General features: G+C 39.9%; 1 protein-coding gene across 6 annotated transcripts; it reads left to right on the top strand.

The window, feature by feature from the left end:
- The first annotated feature begins 899 nt into the window (after positions 1–899).
- pphln1 (periphilin 1) lies at positions 900–24,310 on the top strand. Of its 6 annotated transcripts, none has more exons than XM_034131343.1 (11): positions 900–991; positions 1,671–1,717; positions 2,239–2,303; positions 2,782–2,997; positions 3,445–3,506; positions 3,623–3,739; positions 5,097–5,275; positions 6,222–6,308; positions 9,058–9,113; positions 12,646–12,786; positions 23,469–24,310. In XM_034131343.1, coding segments are annotated over exons 2-11 (1,188 nt in total). In that variant the 5' UTR covers positions 900–991; positions 1,671–1,716; the 3' UTR covers positions 23,733–24,310. The 6 variants fall into 6 exon arrangements, with proteins under 6 accessions (XP_033987234.1, XP_033987236.1, XP_033987233.1 ...); XM_034131345.1 differs by having other exon boundaries at positions 3,623–3,745; positions 5,097–5,269; XM_034131342.1 differs by having other exon boundaries at positions 3,623–3,745.
- The last annotated feature ends 668 nt before the right edge of the window (positions 24,311–24,978 follow it).

Raw genomic sequence — 24,978 nt, 5'->3', positions numbered from 1 at the left:
ACATGTAGCAATAGCCAAGTTTAGCATAAAATGTCCACCCTGTTACTATTTTTCACATTAACAGGGTGGACACACATTAGCCTATGTTAAAAAAGAATTTTTTTAAACATAATATCCTGAGCTTGACCAAAATATTTTTCTTATACTTTAACAAGCCATCATTCAGATTAAATACAAAAAAAACATGGAAAATTATGTTTTGTATTTTTGATTAACCTAGCTGAAATGGCACCGAATGCTAGGAATTACTCAATCTCTGTTTGTGTCAAATAATATAATAGTCTCCCTGACTCAATGTCTAATATTACTTTGGACCATGTATACATTAGTCTCAGAAAAGGGAAGAGAGGATTTATGCCAGATTTTAGCTCATTTCTGATTTCCATCTGCAGTATTTAGGCAGAATCAACAAACACTTAATAAAACATTGCGTAATCTCTATCACACAAGCAATTATAAAACAGATTAAAGTACAGGTGAATCTAATATTACACAGTACAGTTCAATTACATTTCAATAAAAAAACTCAGATTACTCTTATGTTAACTTGACTTATAACTTCACACTGTACACTTATATGCAATTATGTATGCCCTTCCTTGCACACTTAATGGTACACGGATTTGTTTGCTGTAAATTGGCCCTAAATAGTGTTTTATTTGTCAGATAGTTTACAGATTTGTAGATAGTGATATGTTATACTTTCTACTCTTTTAAATGTTTAGCTTTATGCAATGACTTGTTTTTTATGCTTCTGTAACGAAAGAAAAACATCCCAATTTGGGATCAATAAAGTATAATTTGTATCTTATCAATTTCCATTATCTCCTCATTTTGAACATGGATGTATAATAAGATTTTGAAGAGAAACAAACGCATTGACTGAACGTCCCCACTTGATGACGTATGCACCTCCCTCGTCCAATAAAGATAGCCGCCTGTCCATGTAGCTACCGGGAAATGCTAAGCTAACCAAACGATAGAGAGAAAGGTACGATTGTTTGCCTCTTTTTTTACTGGAATTAATGCCCTTTCCTATGCGTTGTTTAAAACGTAATGATCTCTGAGATGCAAGGTTTTGGCGTGAATTAGTATTTGGTGTTTTTGTGTTTTAATATCTATTGAAAATCCCATACAATTGAACGTGTGAATGCTTTCAACACGTATGAGGGCTAACTTTAGCATTGCTAGTATTTTGATGTACGTGAAACTACAGTATTAAGCAGTGTGTTGACATTACAGTGCATGAAGGGGTTTTTGTATTTAATAGTCTAGGTGCTATCAAGCTACTGTTGTGTTTACTTTTGTGTTAATCTGCAGACAATACTCTCAGCCAGCTCAATAACTGTTATGTTATGTGATGACATCTACTTGTCAAACAGTGCTTCATATCTTATCTTATTTAAGGAAACATGCAACCTACAACGTTTTTTTTCTTTCTACATTCCTTTTAAAGAACTGCTTCATGTTCTGTAATGAAGAGTTTTTACCTAAATAGTGGAACGAAAACGTATGGGATCAATAAAGTATATCTTATGTGATGACATCTAGTTGTCAAACCATACAATTACAACCTGTTTCCCCCTTCTTCTTATTTTTTCTTTATATACGCTCAACAGTTGAAAACTCAAAGTGTTTAATCTAACACTATTTACTAAATCTTTTTACAGATTGTCTTGAAGATCGGTACATCACTGCGACTGACAGAGGTCCAAAAGTAAGTTCTCATTTATTTTTTAACATCACCTTGACAACAAGATAAACGCAACTACTGCCTTTGATAGAGATCACATTACAAAACACAATATGTGGCACATGGGACACACTTCAGACCCTTATGTGTATATATTTCTTTATGCAAGACCTTTCTTCGTGTTGCATCATGCACTTGGCAAAACCAAAATTGATCGACATAATGAAAATCCCATTGATGTCATCAGATGAATCATTTACCATTATCTTCGTTCAGAATCAGAAATCTTTTATTTGCAGCGGGGGGAAAGTACAGTTACAGCAGCAAAGGTGAAGTGCAGATAAAAGGCAGAAGGAAAATAAGTAGACTTGCATAAAAAAAATTAAAAGGCGACAAGCATGAACTGCAAATACATTTATAGTACACATAAGCATTGGTATTGCATCAATGACTACAGGACCTTGTTTACATTTATTTTTGAGGAATTACCCTTGCCCGATTGCATGTTCGAACATACGGTTTCTTACATTGTTTTCATTTTGCAGTGACGTACAGGAGAGAGCGGAACATACGAGACGTGTACGATGAGCGCTTTTTAACAGAGAGACCGGTGAGTGTGGACAAAGTGACTTCTGCCTATTGTCTCTTCTCGCGGTACCGCAGCATCCGCACAAAAACCACCAGCCTCAGGGACAGTTTTATCCCACAGGCCATAAGACTGCTAAACACTTGAGCTCTGTTAAGTGCCTCGATAAACATTCCTGTTGTCATCTTGCAATATACTAATTTATATAAATAGTTATCACCGCAATAAACCGTATTTAATTTGCATTATTTAATTTCATATTCTGTTCTTGTACATATCATATTCTATTGACATGTATATAGGCTTTTTATATTGTAGTTTTGTATTTTATTATATATGTTGCATTGTTGGAGGAGCTCAGGTCAGAAGAATTGAATTGCCATTTCTACACTGTAGCTTTGTGCATATGACAATAAAAACCTTTGAATTAAACATCATTTTGTTATAAAATAACCTCTTTTAAAGTTTAACATCAAATCTCAACATATACCCATCCTTTTAGGGCGCGTACCTACGTCCTGCTGGGGCGACGGAGAGGAGGGTCCCCTTTGGCAGGCCGGAGGAAGATTATGGCCGCGGCGGGTACGAATACGAAGCAGGACCACGCTACTTCCCGAACGAAGGAGCGCCACGAAATTATCATGAAGATCAGAGGGCCTACCACGGCGACAACATCCACTTCCCTGCAGAGCGGAGAGCTGTTCCGCCTGCAAGGAGGGTGAGAACATTAAAAGTCATACTATCAATGTGTTTTTTTCTTCTTACCTATGAACATAATTGAATAGAAAGAAACTTCCACAACTGAGAAGGAGCATTTCACTTTGAGCTTAATTTGAACGAGACGACAAATGTGCAAACAAAATGTTCAATAGCAGAGAAATATCAAATATGAGTCAAAAAGTCCGTTTTGAAAATCAGAAATATTAGCATATGCCCCTGTTATCAAACTCGTAGATATTTTTGTGAATGTTTTGTTATTTTATAAACCCTTTAAATTAAGATTACTATTGATACTAATATTTGCACCACAGTTACTTACTGTACATATGAATTTACACTAACAGTCATACAATTGCTGCAGACATATTGCAACTACCTAGCTGTTCTAATGTTGATGGTTTTATATGCACACTCACAATTTAGGGCTTTTTTTGTAATTGTATAGGAGGAGTATCCTTACAGAGTTCCCAGGGAAGAGCCCCTCCCAGGAAGGCCTCTGGAGTTTGGGTAAACTGCTTTTTGTTGCAATATTTACAAAACAAAACTCGACCATATATTCCTCTCAGGCATGCCATGTTGTACAGAATGCAGCTGACCTCCCATATGTGTGTTTATTCCCTCAGCGCCCGTGCACCACAACCTCACAGCGCACGAAGCCAAGGCCTCTACCCGGCCCCCCGGTCGCTGCCCGAGAGCGGAGAGGACACGCTGGTGCAGGCCATCCTCAACCTAGACAGAGGGTACGAGTGAGTGCATGCTAACCCTGCGTAGCCCAAGTTCATGTGGTTTATTCATTGCAACCATAAATGCTGATGTCAGAAAGGAAGTGTGTTATTAGTGAAAACACCTGGTATAAACGGTCAGAATTAAACCTGTCATATGTCAAGGCCTGAATGCTAGATGGCAGTGTTGTACTGTGTAGGCACTGGAACCAAAAAATGAAAGAGTAGAAGTGTTTTTTAGATTCTCTCAAAAATGTGTGGTTGTTAAAGTATTCAGATTCACTTGACTAATGCTTAAAATAGTCTGTTACAAGTAAAAAGTCCTGCATTGAAAATGTAATTAAAGTATAAGGAAAAGTATTACAAAAGTGAAAGTACTCGATGCAGAAAAAGTCTTCACATTTGAGAAGCTGGGGGAAAAAATGAAAGAAATTCTGTCAATAAGCAAATTTGATTAAGCGTTTAATTATTTATATTACTTGTAGGCCTATATATGAATGAATGAAAACTTTATTACAGACTCAGTGTCCAGATAAAAGACAAGACATTACATATAATAAATTACATACACAGCATAAAAAAATGTCATAGTTTAAGAATAATTTAAATCAGTGTCCTACAAAGAGACAACTATACCAATGCCTCCACAGCTGTGATTGGTAGCGTGTAGTACTAAACCTTATGTTTGATAAGGCCTAGAGGATTTCATTATCAGAGTCATTAAGCCGGCAAATACATTTATATATATTTATATAAATATATATATATATTGCTGGATCGCTCAATTTATAACAAACCAACTTATTTTATGCATTATTTTGTGTTGAAACTCTAAATTGGCAAAGAAACTCAAGCTGTCAGATTAATGCAGTAGAGTAAAACATACTTTATATTCCCTCTGAAATGTAGAAAGTGGCATGAACACTCGGGGAAACTACAAGTACCTCAAAGTACAGGACTGCAGTAAAGTGTACTTGGTTATATTCACGCACTGGTTGTTGCATCTGTTGTCAAATAAGGAAGAGGATCGTCAAGGTTCAAGGCTTTTATTGTCACTTGTTCATAGCTACAGTGTAGTTATGACGAGGAAATTCTTAGGTCACAGGCTCCTCCAACAGTGCAACACAATAAAACAGATAATAGTGCAAGTAAATAAAACAAATAAGGATATGATAGAAATTGTGCAGAATAGTCTATATACAAGCAATTGGAATATTTATATATAAGTTGCAGACAGATGAATGTTATGGATGTTCTTTCAAAAGTTCAGGTGTTTAACAGTCTTATGGCCTGTGGGATGAAACGGTCCCTGTTAACATTTAGAAAAAAACACTGAGAATAATCTATTCAAATAATTCCCCTCTGCTTCTCCCAGGGAGGACAGAGACCTCTTCAGGAGGAAGGCCGCCCCGTTCCCCCCCCCCAGAGAGCGCTCCCCGGTGCGCCGCGAGGTGGCCCGCTCTCCCCACAGCCGCTCGGGCTCCAGCGTCAGCAGCAGAGGATACTCCCCGGACCGAGCCAAGAGCCTGCAGTTCCCCTCACAGCAAGGCAAGAGTATGTAGGTCCCGTAGAGACCCCACCCTTAACGCAGTATAGAGCCTCCCCACCCAACTCCCTAAAACCTCTGTCCATCTCGGCACAAGGGGAAATATAATAATAATACTAATAAAGCTTTATTTATATAGCACTTTTCATACAACACATGCAGCTCATATTGCTTTACAAAAATGACACATCACAAGAAATTCCCCTCAAAATTATTTGTTAAAAGGGACGCAAAATATAACAGTTAAGTTATAAGCGTCTAGTGTGATGTGTTTGATCAAAATAGTGGCTTAGTGACTTACCCAAAGGCTATGGGGTATCAAAAGACATACATGTGTAACGATATCTAAATACATGTACATGTACAGTACTTGTCCTATATATAGAAAATACATACACAAATGTATCTTAACTTGGATGCAGATGTATAAACATGTTTGCTTTACTGTGGAGAGGAGAGAGTGAAGACAAGAAAGAAAGATTGTCATAGGAAATAATGTATATTGTATAAATATTAATCATTAAAAATGTGCAAAATAAATACATTTTAAATAAAAATACTGATGGTAAAATAAAAAAAATATATATTATAATAGTAATTCATTAATTAGGATCATTTATAAGTGTGTGTGTATTGTTATATAATTGTTTTGTTTAAATAATTATATAATAATCATTCAAAAGTTACAAAATTGAAAAGGTACAAAAATATTATAATAGTAATAATGATTATATAATAAATAACAATACCCTTTTATAAATAATAATAATTAATACATTTATATACAAAATAAATAAATTGGGGAGGAGTGGGGGGGGCAGGAGAAAGACGCACAACATCAACGTTTGAAATTCAGGACAATCCCTCCCAAAACATGCATTTCCTGTCTTCATGTTCCTCTATTATTTGACTGCTTCCTCCTTTAACTCGTAATGTGGGTGACCGGCTTTTCAGGTGTGGACGTTCCAGAGGGTCATGCAGGTCTATCTGATCCCCTCTGGGGGGCGCTCTATCCTCAACAGATTGGACATGAAACTTTGGGTCTGTACATAAAGCCATTTGAAACAAGCTCAGACTTGGGTGACAATAAGCAAATCTTCTCTTCCTCTCCTTTCGTCTCCTTGCATCCTTGTCCTGTCAGAAGGAAATGTTGTGGCGTCCTATTACTGACACTAAGTTTGGAGAAGGATACAAGGATGGAGGACAGACTTAAGGGCCTGCAAAAGCTTTAAACCTATAGAAGATAATCAAACAAATGAACCTCGGTTAAATAATTGCCCTTAAGTATTCTCGCTATAATAAACTCCGAATTAACACGGAAGTGATTTCACCCAGGTCTGAAGTTCGTCGCACAGAATTCTGTTTGTTCACTAGATGCTAGTGGTGACTGTAATGGGTTCCTCTGTGGTAGCACCTTCCTTGCTTCCTACACTGATCTGTAAATATGACATAACATATGCTAACCTTGCAGATGCATGTAGACATTTTAAAGTAATTGTCCCTATTCATATGCTGGCATTTGGCAAACTGCATACTTGGATAGTCTTAATAAGGTGGTGCAGTGATGAGCTAAAAGCAAAGGGTCCCTCAACCTGTGAAACCCTCAATAGAGTGTGTTAACCACAGACCTTATTTCAGACATCTAAGCAAAAACGCATTTTTTAAAAAGTGACTTCAAATAAGAAAAGTTGAAAAATGCTGACTCATTTGTGGGTCGTAGGACTCATTCCTGCACCACTCTATGCCTGATTGAATCTTAGATTTGTATTTTTCTTTTTGATGTTACTGACACTGGACATGTGCAGCCTTTCAAGTTTTACATGACTAATTTCGCAGCATGTCAGCAACAAATCTAAGATTAACTGAACTTGCTAGCATACGCATTTGTTTATTTCTATGCTTTGTATACCTAAACCATCCGAGCAAACCGTTTCCTTCAGGTCTCCTACCATCTTCGATGCTGCCATCTCCTTTTTTGACATTTTTACTGGACCCTTTTAAGACTGGCAAGTGGTCGTCATGCTTACGTGGCAAAGTAAGCCTCGGTTGCCTCAATGTTTATGATGCATGATGGTAACCTCTTAAGAAGCTGAGCAAAGCACCGTTAAACATATTCTAGTGAAGCATCGGGGCAGAGAGTGTGCTTGATGGATGGCTATTGGATAAGGGAGAGTGTAGTTATTGTGTACATGGTCAGTGACCTTACAGTTTGGTCTTCCTACAGGATGTGAAGAGACTTATTCACACAGCAAGATCTCTGGTAAGTACAGTTCAGTATAGTTGTTGCAGACTAATAGAAAAGCAGTTGGTTTGTTTCCTCAGAAATCTATATTTTAAAGGGGACCTATCATGCAAAATGCTCTTTGTGATGTCTTTTATACATAAATATGTGTCCCCGGTGCGTCGGGGAACTCACGCAGCGTCAGAAAATAAAACCCTCTCTCTTTTCCTCCATACCCAAATCTTTTAAAAACGAGTGTACAACGAGCGGATACAGATTTCCATCCGCTGTGACGTCGGCGTATGTTAAAGGAGACCTATCATGCAAAATGCACTTTTGTACGTCTTTTATACATGAATATGTGTCCCCGGTGTTCCAGGGAACTCACCAAGTGTCAGAAAACACAACCCTCTCTATTTTCCTCCATACCCAAATCTCTAAAAAAGGGGCTGCAACGGATCTGATAAAAACTGATCCAGATTTGAACACTGTCCTGACGTCAGGACGGTGGCACTACGGCTATTGGGCCAACTCCACCAATCAGGAGGAGACAGCCACGGCCATTGCCGTTCGAAAGCGCTGGAGACACTGTAGTACATATGCCAGGCCTGTAGGTGGTGCTGTTCTCACAGAATCTGCCCTTGCAGATTGCAGAGCTAAAAAATGTCAAATTGAGCGAAATGAGGCATGGCTAAAATGCATGATCTGTTTGGTATTTTGAAAAAAAAGTATAAATATGCCTTATATAGGTATGGTCCTACATTATATTATTCAAATATAGCATGATAGGTCCACTTTAAGCATAAGAGCTTAAACTCACAAAATTGACAAGTGCATTAAAAATAATGTTATTTCCATGGATGTCTCAACATAAACAATCCAATGTACCTCCTCCATCATACTGTATGTAATATAGCCCCTGCCTGTCTTTCAAGTGATTCTTTTTTATTATTATTGTTGCCATACAAATGAATGAAAGCGAGATGAAATTCTATGCAGTGGGTTTGTTTCCGAAACATACAAAGGTTACAACCGTTAAACTCAACCTATTCCCGGTGTGGGTAACCCGAGAGAGAAGGAGTGTTTGTAATGTGTCCAGAAGCCGGATCACTCCCCGCTCCGTCTGCCACTTTGTCAGGCCTCGTAAAGATGCCACCAGGTCGTGTGTGGAGCGAGAGGGAGAGGGGATAGGATGTCTGATGGATATCCCTGAAGCTTCCAGACTGGATTGCACAAAGCCTCGGTTAGAATACTCGCTTGAGAAAAGAAAAGGAGGGAAGGAAAGCGATATGAGGTGTCTGATAGATGAGAGGGAATTTGTAAAAGTGACGTTGAATCTTTTCACTTCGGAGCGTGATTTGTGAACCATGTGTTTCCTGATTGTTCTAGCCTAGGTACCTGTGTGGATCCTGGAACCAAACATCACCCCTTACTTACACTGAATACTTCCCAAACCTACTAATTGTCTTCTTCCACTGCTTCCTGTCATTTTCTCCATTCTAAATCTTCTTTATCACATATGTTTCACTCAAGTGTCACACTTTGTTTTGTCTCTATTTCTCTCTCCAGACAAAATCCCTGGCCTGTCGAGAGAAGGCTCCCCAGTCAGCGCAATATCATTCAAGGTAACAAACTACAACTCTGCTTCATAAAAAAGCCTTTTATGCTTCTTTTCAAACGGGTCTTCTGTTACAAATAGCAATTCGGTCCAAAAAAAAAGCCCCTTTTTGTTTATTATACATCCCGCCTTTTGTCACTGTACAGCAGGATGCATCTGGAACGTCTTAAATGCCATCCTTCTAATAAGTGTTTAGTTGCATTGAAGTATGTTAATGGCTTTTAAAGTGGCCGTCGCACAGCGCGTAAAAGCCATCGGGCCTGTGCTTTGTTTACCTGTGCTGTAAGCAGACTTCAATCACAGGAGTTGTAGTGGTGCAGGGGGGGGGGAAAGGGGCTCAAGTATCTACGAAAGTACGAGCCGTGCTTCCTTTTTTTAAAGTGTTTTAAAAAAAGTATTTAATGTAGATATCTCCTGCCTGTTTGGCTGATATCATCCATCTCCAACTACGCAGAGGAGTGTAAATAGAATCAGATGTGATTAGGCGCAATGCGTCTGGCCCCGGCCACCCAGAAGGGAAGAGGCTAACTCGGTAGCTCGAGTCGCAGCGTTATCATATGATCTAAGCCGCAAAGCCAGGAGAAGTCCCTGTGGAACTCAATGGACTGCGTGCAGGCCGTTTTACAATGAACAATCGCTTCCTTTTTTCTGTTGAAGAGCAACTTATACTGTGTTTGGCAGCTGTGACTGTCGAGTAGATGTAGCATGTCAGCGACACTGATGTGTAAAAACTGCAGTGTCACATTTATTTCAGATGATTTAGATTGGTCAAATAATACTGAGTTACGCAGTTTGCCGTCCATTCTGAAGCATTCAAACCCTCTTTTGTAAACTATACTGCTCCTTCTTTCTCCTGATGTGCTCTTTGATCAAAAAGCCCATAAAACTATCCTTAAATGCCGCTTTAATGTCAAAGCAGGCTCGTTATGTATCCCATTAGCAGCCCTCTGATCTTTTTCAGAGCACGCTGGAGGTAATTAGAATGTTTTTAGATATTTTCTTCCTGAGTCGTCTTCTCAAGTGGGCGACACAGCTGCAAATCCATGCACTTGCTTTATACTCTCGAAATTACAAGATGCTTAACAAAGTAAAAACATAGTCCTCTCCTCCTTATGTGCACTTTTGTTAGTGCCACCCACCACCATCCAGCTGTGATGAAAGTTTTACAAAGTGCCCCACCCCTACACACACACACACACACACTGCTGCTGTGTTTGATCTAGCCTGTGGTGCATTGTTTTTTTTGTGTTCTGGGGGCACAAACCCGTAACCTTGGCCGAGATGAAAGGCCTGCACTGTGCCCCCCTCTCAAGCTTGCACTTATGGCCCCTGCCGCTGCCTGCTGTGGGGATTCAACAAACACACTCGCAGGCTCTCTGGAGCCATCCCAGACAGAAGAGAGAGGGGAGGGGTTGGGGGGGGGGGGGGGGTCTAAAGAGCAGCTTCGAGCCATGGTGGCGTAGCGGGTGGAGAGCGTGCCCTGTAACTGAAAAGGTCACCAAAGTGATGCATCGCTGTACAAGGCAGACTCTTTCATTACAGTATGACATTTACCCACCGAGATGATTACTGAGATCATGGGATGCTAACGGGGAAACACAAGCAGGCCGAGGATCACAGGGGTTATAAACCTGTTGTCCTTTCAGAAGTTTAGTTATTGTGATATATTTAGGGGTACAGCGTCGGTGAGTCTACTGTTTTCAATGCCTCCATGCTGGGGAAAGCCATTGCTGGGGCATTATGTTTTCTATGGAAGGAATTTTTTTAGAAATTTGGCATAAAAATCCAATCCGACTCTTGACATTTAGAATGTTGTGGTCACACATCAAGGCTACTGTGATGTTACAAAACAAAATATTTCGGGCCATACTTCATGCTAACAATGGCAAGTTCACACAAATGTATTTTAGGATGAATACAAAAATAATGACATTTTTCGACGGACATGGATGTTATTGAAACTTGAGTGGTTGATGTTCCCCTGACTTTTCCTGTAGCGTCACCATGAGGTTTCAATTCATGAGTGAAATTTACCAAAAACTAATTGGCTGAATGCCTTTTTTAATTTGGATTCTTTTTGGATTTCCATCATGGTTTCCTTGAAGGTAAAGACAGAGGATCGGGGCAAGTTAGATCAACAAGCTCATAAACATGTGTTGGTTAGATCCCACTCGGATTGCTGCTGTTCTTCTACCACGGTGGAAGAGTATGAAATAATTTGTTAAAGCAGTAATTAGAAAATGTTCATGGTCAGTTCCAGATTGACCAGATCAATTTGCAAGAACTTTAGGTCCAAAAACCTCTTTAAACATCCATGTATACGTTACGTTTCTTCATTTGAACAGGGACAAAGCACAACGAATAGATAAGATGTAATGGTTTTTAGCAAATTGCTATTTTCCGCCGGTGGTTCCTGTGCAGGTAGGAAGAGTTAATCCATCCTGATGAGATTAGATTGTTGTGCCTTTTTGTATAACGTATAGCTTCATATTGATGACGCTGTGCCCAGCCCGTTGAAGTGAAAGACTCAGACAGATATATTCTCACTGAGTCTAAGGAACTCTGACAAACGTACAGGCGTACTCCTCCCAAGCAAAGCTTCAGGGAGAGAATCAGACGGAGGAATAATTGGATGATGCTTTTATGAGTCTTGCCTTTTTTTTTTTTATCTCCGACCACACTCAGACATTGCGATGTACCATCCCCTGCGATTTTTCTCCCCTCGTTCATCTGGAGTTTTAATATGACTTAGTCCGCGGCCCGTTTTCCCTTTTTAATGTATGACCGGACCTTAGTCATGGCTGGGCAGCTCTGCTCCCTGGCCTTCAAACTCTAATAGAATCAGGAAATGAGCAAAAGAAATTGAGCGTTGATCCAAATTGGCCTCATTTCTCCCCTTTGCTCTTTGTTTTGGCTCTCACAGTAATACTTATGGGTGATTGAGTTTCCAGGCTATCCATTAGACAGGCTCATCTTGGCCTTTCCCGGCCCCATTTCCCATTATTAAGAAATAACAACATATCGCATTCTACAATTCACTTTGGAAAATGAGTGCAATGTTAAGCCAGGTTTTAGTCGTAGTTTCTAAGTAATAAGATCAGTGTGCAAAATGGAGATCTGGCAGATTTGAAGGCATATAAATCTGATGTAATTTCTATGGATTCCCAATTTGTCGAGTAGTTGTAAGAAGAAATCCACAGCACCCAACTTTCTCAGCGTATACTCGGGCTTTTCAGCTTCAAGAACTCCTGTAAATCTGAGCTTCATCTATTGGTACGCCTCATCACACACATCTTTGCCGTGACGTTAAACAGTCAGTAGGTCAGGTTGCACTGGCTCTATGTGAATGGCTACAAGTTGCTGACCTAAGTCCGTTCATTGTTTTCCTATTATATGTTTTTTATTGTCACTTCTGTAGTTATATGGCATTCATTTCCTGACTTTTCCCATGCTGTGGCAGTTGCTTAATAATAATTGTGCTCACCTCTCTGAGTCTTCCTTAGACAGTGAATCACCTGGTTGTCCTTCTACCTTTCCAGGAGGATAACCACGCCCCAGAAGGAGACAAAGAAGAGCCGCTGGTGACTCCCGTCGTGGAGGAATGCCAAAAGCTGTCGCCGGACAACTTCCAGGAGCGACGAGCAAGGGCCATCTCAGCCAAAGCTCAGGAGATAGAGAAGGTACTGCCCAATTTACATCTTAACTTTAGGCCTCTTGTAGCAGGGCTTTGTCAACAGGACCATAACATGACATGTAATGTTTTCTAGCGGTAGCCTCACATTTAAAGAGGACCTATCATGCAAAATGCACTTTTTGATGTGTTTTATACATCAATACGTGTCCCCGGTGTGTCAAGGAACTCACGCAGCATCAGAAAATAAAACCCTCTCTCTTTTCCTCCGTACCCAAATCTCTAAAAACGGGGGTGCAACAGAGCTGATCCAGATTTGCGTCCGATATGACGTAATATCTGAAATGTGGACCCACGGCCCTATCAGAAAGTTGCTATCAGAAACAATCAGGGTGCGTACGGGTGCTGGAAATCCTTGAAAATGCTTGAAATTGTACAAGGTGTTTTCAAGGTTTGAAAAGTGCTTGAATTTTGGGAATGGTGCTTGAATTTGGGATAAAGTGCTTAAAATTGTAAATGCTTTACTTCGCTTTTTAGATTAAAAGAAAATAAAGAAGTCGGAGCGCGCTTAATTGCTTCGCTTTTACATAAAACAGCTCCGCTCCGGCCTTCCCGCGCAATGCGCGTGACCGGCAAGTGTTTTGTTACGTGTGTGACCTGGGCATTCTGATGAGAGTGATAGATGACAGTATGCCAGGAGGTTGCCGTTTCAACGAGCGTTGGCTAGCAGAAGACAAATACAAGCCATGGCTAAGACGAGGGTCAAGCGAAGCCCAAGAGTAGCCTCCTGCAAAGTGTGCAACAATAACGATGCGAGAGTCTGCGCTGACGCCACACACCACACGAAAGGTACGCCATAGTAGAGCATTTTAGATTAGGCTATCGTTGCATGTAAAATACATGACACTTTTCTCTGTGCGCGGCAAAACAAGCTCGCCAAAATGGCTTCACTAGTCTGGCAGTATTTTAAGTGTCCGAAAGTGACAATAAAATAGCGGTATGCAACGTGTGTGTGAAGCAGAAATCCTGCAGCTCCACCCGCTGTGACGGACCGGTGAGCGAAGCAGAACACTTGGACCTAACACACTTAGCTATTTTATCTACCTCTGGAACAAGCTGATTCCGGCGATCGGCTCCAAAATTGGCGATCGGAGCATCCCTAATAATTGTATATGATATGTTTTATAATGATTGATCATTAAAGTGTTCTCAAAGCTGGTAAAGGTGCAGCTAGTTTGAATGACTTTGTATACTGCAGGGTAGCTTGTGAATTTACTCCAGGTGGAACTAAAGTCTGATTTAACACTTGATTATATTTCACATCATTCATCCAGATCTGTAAAGTAACTAAAGGTATTAAATACATGTAGTGGAGTAAAAGTAAACCATTTACCTCTGACTTATGTTTACTGCCAACCTAAAAGTACCTCAAAAATAGTAATCAATAATATATTGAAAAGTTATTTGGCTGATTGTTTTATATTGGCTCAGCCAGGTTATATGGGATGCCCAGTCTACGTACAGATGGGTCTCATTTTGAAATATTAAACTTAGTTTTCTTTTCTAAAAATTTAAATTTTTCATCCTCATGTAGAATGCTATTATGAAACACATTTGGTTGTTTATAGCATAAAGAACATCAGATTTAATGTGAGGTAGGGAAATAATCATTTGAGTATAAGTATGTGTATATAAATATGTAATTTACAACAGCTGTAAGATGCTTGAAAAGCTTGAAAATGCACCTTGAAAATGCTTGAAAAGTGCTTGAATTTGACTTTGGAAAAGGTGTAAGAACCCTGAACAATGCCCGACTGTTTTGGACGTAATATGGTCGGTGTTTACATTAGCATCGCTAACACTCAGAGCTAACCTGTACTGGAGAGCATGTGTGTGAAGAAGCAGGAAATAAAAAGGAACTCACCTTGTGGTATAACCGGCAAGAGAGAAAGCCTTTGAGCTCTATACTGTTTCAGAAACAATCCTTGATAATCCATGATATGGCGTTTCATCACGGCAGTATTTAGTTTAGACAGTAGCTGCCGGGTCCCGCATGAGCTCAGCCCCCCCTTTTTTTATTTTTTATCAATTTTTATTTTTTTTAAGCTTTATACCCAAATCATCACTTTTGAAACAGGAAGTGAAATAGAGGGATATGAGGCATGGCTAGAATGGATGATCTGTTTGGTATTTTGAGCAAAACACTTCATAGTCATGTTTTTTTAAATATGTTTATTTATCTGAGACTTATGCTATTGCCTAAAAATAGCATGATAGGTCCACTTTAAGTGAAATGCTTTTCATGTCATTTGGCATGAATTCCAAGCTTATAAAAGATTATTTCAAAGATAATCTGTGCCCAAACTTCCACAGAGAGTTATTAGAGTACGACTCAATCTCTGCCTGTAATACCGACTTCATCACCACTAACTATCTCCTGGGAAATGAACTAGAACAGAGTAGAAACACTGTTCTCTGTAAACTCACCATGAGCTCATAAAAGAAAATACACTAGTTTGGTTGGATACGGAATGAACTGGTATTTATGAATCATTTGTTTAGAAACTAAATATATGTGGTATTGGTAAATGATGTGTGTTTCAATATAGCTATTTTCGATGTGTTTTTGATCACTGAAAGCGCTTTACAATCTTGGTTCACCCGTGAGACATACTGTACCCTCTGCACAATCCCCTACGGTGATCTAGTCTCTCTTATTTCTCTGGATATGATTTTCTGGAACATCCATCTGTTATTATGGTCCTAATAAGGCAGGAAATTCACTTTTCTATCCTCCACTCACAGTGATGGGTACACCAATTGTCACCGCTACCAGATATGTCTCACAGCAGAATGATGGTTCATTATCTGGCGAATTTGGTTGTTAAATGCATCTCTGCAGCTCTTTGTGCAACAACTGCTCATTAAACCTTTACACCAGTTTAATATCCTGCATAGCTCAACAGTACAACCCTCTATTGTTTACACACACGGATTTAGAAACACTAGGCTAATGTACGTTACAGGAACATATAAACGAAAACAGAAACACAAGTAAAGCTCAGGCATGGTATAGATTTGTGCGTACAATAAATCGAGGGCACAACGGAGCTCAAACCGCCCCGGGGCCCGAGGTTCCAGCTCTGCTCAGTTATCTAATGAAGGCACTGAGCACCACCGCTGCTTTACTGGGATCATTAAACCCCATCCAGCTCTGCCCTGGAGCACACACTGCGCCCCCACATGGAGCTGCGCCACAGAGCCTATAGGGTTGCCTACGCTGCAGCTTCTGGCCTGTTTTATAGCCTCTTATAGTCTCTTTCTCCACACCTGCGTCTCCTCACATCACTCGAGCTATGCTGTGGTAGTTTAATTTGTTTCGATTGTCACATGGTACAGATTACAGAAAACGATTAGCAAGACGCATGTCGAGAATAGTCTTTAGGGCCTTTGGACCAACGTAGCTATTACAAGTTTTTTTGTGAGACTGGGTTGACAGGACTGTCCTCATCTGCGCTCTTATTTTGTAAGACAACTTCCGGTTACAGAATATGAAAAAACAGGTTTTTTTTTAGTTTCTGTTTACTAGTGGTTTTATTTTTATTTTTGAGAAGTATAAAATGAAATGCATCCCGTTTTTTTTAATTTAGTAAATCCCTTTTTGACCGTGATAAAGAAAAACGCCTTGTATTTCAATTTAACTTTTTCCATTTTAAAACAAAAATTAAATATCCACTGGTTTTTTGTTTTTGAATATCCTTTTGTGAAAAGAAAATCCAATGACCAAAAAACACACTGACCCTTTAGGTTATTATCGTGTTTCCATTTTCAGTATGCTCCTTTGCTTTAATCTTCGAATGTAGTCATGAGATTATTTTGCAATTGTGTATTCCATTTTCTCAGTGATATGAAGTTTCTTTGGAATTGTCCGTAGATCCAGATGATTATCAGCGGTTATTTTCCTCCTCTTGTCCTCCGCATTGGTCTTTGTGATTTCCAGAACACTTTCATGTACTGGGACCTCGCCTCAGTCAGCTGTGTTTCTCTCACACACTACTAGACCTAGCAGGATAATTACGTTATCGACTTAGCGTATCACGTGTGCACAGAACCTTGATCTTTTCTGCTGACCTCCATATCCCCCGTTGTGTTTACATTTGATTCGTTGTTACATAAGACTGTCACCAAACATTTTATCCAATATGATGCCCGGGGTAAACAGCAGGGTTCCCCTACCACTATAAGAGATTTACATTATATAGATAAACATTGCTAATTTTTGTTAACAGAGCCGGAGCGTTCATTTTATGTATTGGATTGGTGGTAATAATTCTAAGATCATCATAAAAAAGTTTAAATAAAAATGGTCCCATGTGGCTATTCCATATAAAACAAAAAAATACATAATTAAATGTACATAAAATCAGTGTTTTTTTAAAGAGATTTAAAAGAGCAGATAAAACAAAATACCATCCATCTCAATTATTTCCGGGTCAATATGTTGATTTTTTAAAATAAATATGAATGGACGATCCCGAAAGTATTTCAGATTTTTGTAAGTCGACACTTCTTACCCTTTTTTTAAACCCTTTTATATAAACACTGATTAAAACCTGTGAGAATCGCCTCACATAATGGTTAGTTACCTGGCAAAATGGCAGACAAAACAAACTGGAAAATGTCATAGCCTAAGTCTGGAGGCTGGTGTTCATTTCCCACCATGCCCAGGAGGACACGCTTTCCTTTTTCGGTCTGAAACAACAAGCACGGTTTGTGTCACAACCGGCACTCGATGTGTTCAGAGTCTTGACAAGTGTCGTCCAGATGTTTGGCTTTCTGCCCCCAATCTGGTCTAGCCATCTCTTCTGTACACACGGACACAAACACACTCCGGTCCAGTAGCTCCTCACTCACTACACTTTTCCACACTGGAGTTTCCATCATCGGCCCGACATCGTGCTGCGCCGCATCGTACCACCGCCGCCCCGCGTGTTTGTGTAGCTAAGTGAAACAGGTCTGCTGAAATTCAACCTGAAGCCCCTTCTCATTGTCAGAGTTGACTTTGGCTGCAGTTCAGACTAACTGGTTACAGTGAGTGACAAGGCATCGGAGGCAATAAAGGGTATTATGTTTCACTCCTCACAATCCAGGCTGTGATAGTTTTATTTCATTTGTTGAGGTTTCTAAATATATTCCGCTACAAGATGGAAAACCAGACAGTTCCAACCTTTTTAAAGATTGAAGAACTGTAAGCCCCAGTCAGGCTCACACAGTCATTCCTAACCCTTACTTTAACTGGCTAAAGAACATTTAAGAAGCTTCTAGACGCAGAGATGGTTCTGTACCGACCCCACCCAAAGTCAAGTCCTTCCTGACAAAGGAGGGGCTTCAGGAAGTTCATTTTCAGCACATTGTTATCTCGGAAAACAACTTTCCCTGTATTCAAAGAAGCAGTTGTCGGCACCCTTGATTGGATACTTCCTACGATACGTTGATAAAAACATTGACTATCTGTTATCAGCTGTTGAGGTTGTGATAAGAAATGAATCGGACCATTTGTTGTTGCTAAATTTAGGGTAGGGCTATCACAGGATTGAGTTTCATACGGTTTAGTTCGTCTGATCTTTGCAACGTCTTCCACTTCATCATGTATTGTACACGAGGAATGTACATGGGGTGTAGAAACACCCAGAATTTGTTTATTTTACTGAAGCACTCTTTCCTGAAAGTGTTTGTATCCTCATGTTCTACGTGTGTCCTCACATTTCCTGTAAATGAATTTATCCTATTGTTACAATCCGGATTTGTAACTGTTCACACAACACTGACAGAGTTTGCTGTGGGTCAAGAGAGAGGGAATACAGTAAGAAGCTCTCATCTCATGCGTTGACGCTGAAGTCGCTAAGTAGATAATATTAGGAGGAAACCGTTCTGATTGGTCGGTCAGTGATACCATTTTTCTATTATCAGAATCAATATTAATTGAAACACATTGGTACCTTATTAACAATAAAAGTGAAAAGAAAAATGTCCGTTTGTGCATAACAATGCATACATACACTAATGAAGCTTGTTGAATATGATCCCACTAGGTCTGGGAAATGTATCAATATTGTGGTATAAGATATTGTTTCAGATAGGACGACTGTGGCTGCGAGGCAGTGCGGTCGTCTTTCAACCAGAAGGTTGTGGGTTCGATCCCAGCCCATGCAGTCAACATGTCGATACTTAACCCTGAGTTGCTCCCGATGGCATGGCCAACGGTGTGTGAATGTGTATGCATGTTAGTTCCTAGAGTAACATACACTGCTCTCTATGAATGGGTGAACGACATGTATGTCAAGTAGGGCTGTGCGATTATGGCAAAAATCATAATCACGATTATTTTGGTCAATAATTGATATCACGATTATTAAACGATTATTCATTGACTTTGAAAACATCCATTTATTGAACTTTAAAACAAATACAAATAATAATTTGAACAGTATATTTTTAACTGTTGATTACACTGAACGTATAATTCATTTAAATAAATAATATCAAAATAATAAATACCAATAAACAAGATCAACAAATATTTTGGAGCGCACTTCAACAAGCTACTAAACATATGTAAATATGATAAATACAAATAAATTAGACTAAAATAAATTAGATCAAATATGTTGTAGTGCACGGTCACAACCTAGCAAAGCAAAATAATCGTTTTTTTCGATTATGTTGTTTTCGTAATTGTGGCAGGCCAAAATCGTAATTGCGATTAAAATACGATTAATTGCACAGCCCTAATGTCAAGCGCTTTGAGGGGTCTTAAAGACTGGATAAAGCGCTATATAAGTACAGTCCATTTACCATTTAGGATATTGTAAAGTGTTTTGCTTTCTTGGCTGCATAACAGCTAAGTGATATCATTTTGTGAATTTATCAGGTCGTCTAGCTGATCTGTAATTGGTCTTTGCATGCTTATATGTTAAATCCACATTACATATTATTTAATACATTCTCTTTGTGTAAACGTGTTGTAAAAGCACTAATGGTCTACCTTTACAATATGGTCATAAAACCTCATTAACATTGAGGTATTTGGTCAAACATTGTGGTATATGATTTTATTCATATCGCCCAGCGCTATCTCCCAAAGACAGATGTTTGGGCTAAACCACAGTAATCCTTAGTGGCCCCTGGACTCCTATTATTTCTAATGTGGCCCCCCCTAACAACAAAGTTAAGTATCCCTTGTTTACGTTTTAAACTGGACATTTTCTTTCATGCAGTGCAGGTTTTTGGAAAGTTGCCTCCTGTACATAAACTGTGTTTGACAACAGATCTTTATTTGTGATCTCTCCTGTACTCCGGCTATGCTCTCTGCTCTAGGAACGTAGTGAAAAGCTATAAATAAGCCAGCGAGCCTGAACGCCCCGCAGCATCGAAGCCAGCGTTGGTATCCGGTGAACGACTGAAACCCAGCCTGGCCTGGCCTAATTTTACACTCTCAGGCACACGTATAAACACACAGGCCTCGTCATTGGAGGTGCCCTTGTGTCCGCCCGCGGCACGACTTAATAAGTAGCCGTATCAGCGCGGTAATACATTCCCGCTCAGTCAGGGAAGATGGAGAGCAACTTTCTAGAGAGAAAATAGTGGAGGGACAGATGGAGACAAACCAAAAGAAGAGTGAGCAGCAGTCCAGAGAAATTGAGGTGTGTCTAAAATCTGTTCCATTTTTGTAGAGAAGTAGAGCATCACACTGGCGGATTACAAAACGTCCTGATGTGTATTTCTATAACGCCTCTAGCCAGAAACGGTAATCCGTCCATCCCTGGAGAGAATGAAATGACTTCTGGAACAAACATCAACTTGGACTCATCATGAACTGAATTGGTGGTCAAAGATCAAGTTCACTCTGACCTCACAAAACTCCTTTTTGGCCTCATGTGCTGCTAATTAAGACACTTGCACAGTCACACAAATGTCTAAAAACTGCAACGTGACCGGTACGATGGGCGTTTTGCTGCAAGGCAGTAATTCTCGTTTATTTTTGGAGCACTTTAAGCTATTATTAGATTACACTAGAGGAGGGACAACAGGAAACAAGGCAGAGAGATGCAGCAAAGGACCCTGCCTAGATATGTGTGGGAACCATCCACAGCCAATCTGGTACTTTTTCTGTGGAAAAAAAATATTTTCTATACAGACAAAGTAATGGGGCGAAGCCTGCGAGCTAGTTCAGGCAGTCAACTCGAGCACCAATCATACATTAACACGTGACGCACCTCGTCCCTCTTACAACCAACCAAACACTTTCTCCTAAACATGCCGCTCTATTTAAGCTGCCAGGTCTTCCTGCCTCTGCCTCGCTGCTGCTGCAGCCACTGCTGTGTTCACTTGCTATTGCTGCGTTCATGTTCCTGCTGCTGTGTTTCATGTTGCTGCTGCTCGCCTGCCCCACCACCACCCCACCACCTCCACCCCAGCTTCCACCTGTAGGCTCGGGGGGATAGTTATCCAATCATCACTCAATGTTCTTTGTAAATCTGTGGAGTGATGAGGCCCGAGCCTAGACGCCAAACTCAACTATATGCTGCTTCTAATAAACATATTAAGAAACACGTGAGTTGTCTGACTGAGGTTCAAGGTTCTTTATTGTCAATCTGACATAGCTACAGAGTAATTATGTAGTTGAAAATCTTATGTCACAGGCTTCTCCAACAATGCAACATAATAACATAATAACAATAAGAGCAAGAGCAATACAAAAAGAATAATAGTTATAAAATAAAGTGATGATGTGGAATAGTGCAGTACAAGTCTATATACAAGTTATTGGAATGATATATATATATATTAGGTATTAGATACATACTACTGAGTAGCAGATGAATGTTTGAAGTTGTTTCAACAGTTCAATTTTTTAACAGTCTCACTGCCCGCGGGAAGAAACTGTCTCCGAATCTTCTTGTCCTTGCCAGGATGCTGCGGTAACGTCTGCCAGACGGCAACAGAAACGACTGAACTACTATTATGACACCGTGATATTTTCCCACTTCTTCACTGTCTATCGTTGTCAGCTCATGTGAATGATCAGGAATCAGAAACGATCCTCTGGTGTTTTGCTAATCAGTCCTCTTCATGTAAAAGCCCCCACCCCCTGCATTGTTTTTATGAGACATTTGAGGCTGGGTGTGAAATGGCAGCTCCCAAACAAGATTCCAGCACCTCTTCCTCATTGTCCCTCTCACACCTGTTATGAGCCTCTAAAGGGGAGCTTTTATTGCTTCTTGGGCCACCCTGTCCTATATAAAAAGGGCCCTTATTAAACTTGAGAGGAAAAGTGTTTATCTTTTGACACTGCGTGATGTGTGTTGACACCAGAATGATCCGCTCGGCCTCAATGACACTGGGATATTTACACCTAGGCGCCAGGTTAGGCAGGAAGGAAACAAGAAACCTAACTGAGGGGGTGAAACGTTTTCTTTTATAGGCTTTGACCTCTTTACACTCCTCAGTAGGGCTGGGCGATTCAAAGAAATCGTATAACAATATATTTGTTATACCTTGATACCTTGGCCTCCCCAGGACCATTAGGGTAACACAATAATAATAATGGGGATAGCCCAGATATCTCTCTTTGAAAGATAGCACTTGTTTTTGACCAAATACCTCAATATCAAAACGGTGACAATATTGTTTTAGTTTAACATTAATGCTTTCACAGAATATTTGCAACATGAACATTTTGATAATGATTGGTAGTAGATAATGATTAAGTGGGTCAAGCAATAATAGAACGGCTAAAACAGTGAGGTAAGTTCTGAAAATGTCATAACTTTTTGTTTTCAAACAAGGGAAAAACCACACTTGTATCACAAGATCCAAAATCAAATGACAATGTCTAGTGTCCTATCTTTTAAAATATGGATGTATATTGCCCAGCCCCACTTTTAATACCTAAACTATACATGAGAATGGATGTAGATGTGTTTTCCTTAGAGGAAAGATTCGATTTGAATTTGTTTTGCCCAAAAGCTTTTTTAGAGGACATATTCTCATTTCCAGGTTATGTGCATCCTCTACCTCTACCGTGACATGTTTCCGTGCTTTCATGTTCAAAAAGGTATTAATGTTTCTCATACTGCCTGTGCTGAGTACTTGCATGCACCTAAAACCAAAATAACACACTACAGGAAAGGGATGATATGGAACATTTAACTCTAACTTAAAGGGGACCTATCATGCACTTTTGTACGTCTTTTCTACATGAATATGTGTCCCCGGTGTTCCAGGGAACTCACCAAGTGTCAGAAAACACAACCCTCTCTATTTTCCTTCATACCCAAATCTCTAAAAAAGGGTCTGCAACGGATCTGATAAAAACTGATCCAGATTTGAACACTGTCCTGACGTCAGTGGCGCTACGGCTATTGGGCCAACTCCACCAATCAGGAGGAGACAACCACGGCATTGCCGTTCGAAAGCGCTGGAGACGTTGTAGTACATATGCCAGGCCTGTAGATGGTGCTGTTCTCACAGAATCAACCCTTGCTAAAACAGATCTAAAAAATGTCAAATTGAGCAAAATGAGGCATGGCTAAAATGCATGATCTGTTTGGTATTTTGAAAAAAAAAAAAAAGTATAAATATGCCTTATATAGGTATGGTCCTACACTATATTATTCAAATATAGCATGATAGGTCCACTTTAACTAACTTGCTTCTGTGCACTTCCAGGTGTACCGGCAGGACTGCGAGACATTCGGCATGGTGGTGAAGATGCTGGTGGCTAAAGACGCCAACCTGGAGAAGCAGCTGCAGGTTCCCCTGAGGGAGAACCTCGGGGAGATCCGCGAGCGATGCCTGGAGGATCTCAAACACTTCATCAACGAGCTGGACGAGGTGGTCCGGCAGCCAGAAGCCTCCGTGTGCGACTCCACCACCCCATCAACGGGTCATAAACTCATAAAGGCAGCAGCCAATCACAGCTCGTCTTACTGACACATCGGCTCCATGAGAGAATGAACATGATGGTTACTCGGATATATTTTGGAATTGCTGGACCTGAATTGACTTCCCTCAGCAACTTGAACACGGGACAGCATGCATGTGTGGATGAACAGTGTTAATTTTGAACAGACCATTTTTTTTACTTCACGGTCTCTGTTGAAAGATGTTAACTATTAAATATGATTAAAAACTGTTTTCTGTCATGTTGGGTGAAATAAATCACTTTCTTTATAAAAGTCACATCACAGTGGTAATGGTTAACATGGGTTTTGTTATTAAACCTGTTTTGATGAAAATATGTTGTTGGGAATACAAAGACTTGTTGTGGCAGTGAGATGTATGACTTGGTGCTACTTCATTTACAGTTCTACATCATTGTATACATTTGTACTGTCTAGAGAAATGCCAGTTTGGTTGCGTTTTCATTGTCGTCTCATTTTGCCTTTTTCTATTCTCTCTTCCTCCCAGAAGAACCCGCACAAGGCTTCATTATTCTTGATGACGTTGAGACCAGTGTTTGCACAAACTGAGGTTTCTCTAAAGATTGCAGTAAACATGATTCCTGTTAACTTTGAGGTATTGTGATCTTTTACACAAGTTACACAAATATCCCGCTGACATAGTGACACTTGAGGATTGGTTCACTGGCATTATCAAACACTACATTCCATAACAGGGTGTCCGCGCGGTCTTAAAAGTTGATAAATCAATTTAGTGAAAATGAAGGCTATTAAAAAGTATTAAATGGCATTTTCCAAGGTATTACATTTTGTAGCTTGTAAGTAATAAGTATATAAATTGTCCAAAGAGGTTGTATTCTACAGTTTGCCTGAATGTAATCATTGCGTAGGTGTGTAGTGGGATTCTTCGTAGTTTATTTATGGCATCCCGTTGGATTTGACGTCATCTGAACAGGACATCGCACGCTCACTGCTTGATAGCGCGCGAAGGTCCGTTTACGGCGGTTGTTAAACAACATCGTTATGGGGAAATGCAAGTCTGCGTCCAAATGGTTGGAAGATAAGGAGGAAGGACAATCAATACTGTATAAAGTCAATGTGAGGTAAAGTGTGTCGCCAATGTAACCGGTTAGAACTCGAAGTGGCGATGAGGTCTTAAAATGTATGGAAAGGGTCTTAAAAAAGGTCTTAAAAAGGTATTACATTTGACTTCAGGATTCCTGCGTATACCCTGCAAAAGGATACATCCTGTAATTTTAAAATCCACTTTTGTCAAA

The sequence above is a fragment of the Trematomus bernacchii genome, unplaced genomic scaffold, assembly GCF_902827165.1.
Source record: "Trematomus bernacchii unplaced genomic scaffold, fTreBer1.1, whole genome shotgun sequence".
NCBI classification, from domain to species: Eukaryota; Metazoa; Chordata; class Actinopteri; order Perciformes; family Nototheniidae; genus Trematomus; species Trematomus bernacchii.
Note: the sequence above shows the minus strand (reverse complement) of the source record. Positions and strands in the feature narration are given on the sequence as shown.

Bases quoted from the DNA above. Each gene is read 5' to 3' on its own strand.
- pphln1 (XM_034131342.1), top strand. The intron at 5,276-6,221 runs GTATGTAGGTCC...CCGGCTTTTCAG, and splicing joins CCCCTCACAGCAAGGCAAGA to GTGTGGACGTTCCAGAGGGT. The intron at 9,114-12,645 runs GTAACAAACTAC...CTACCTTTCCAG, and splicing joins TCAGCGCAATATCATTCAAG to GAGGATAACCACGCCCCAGA.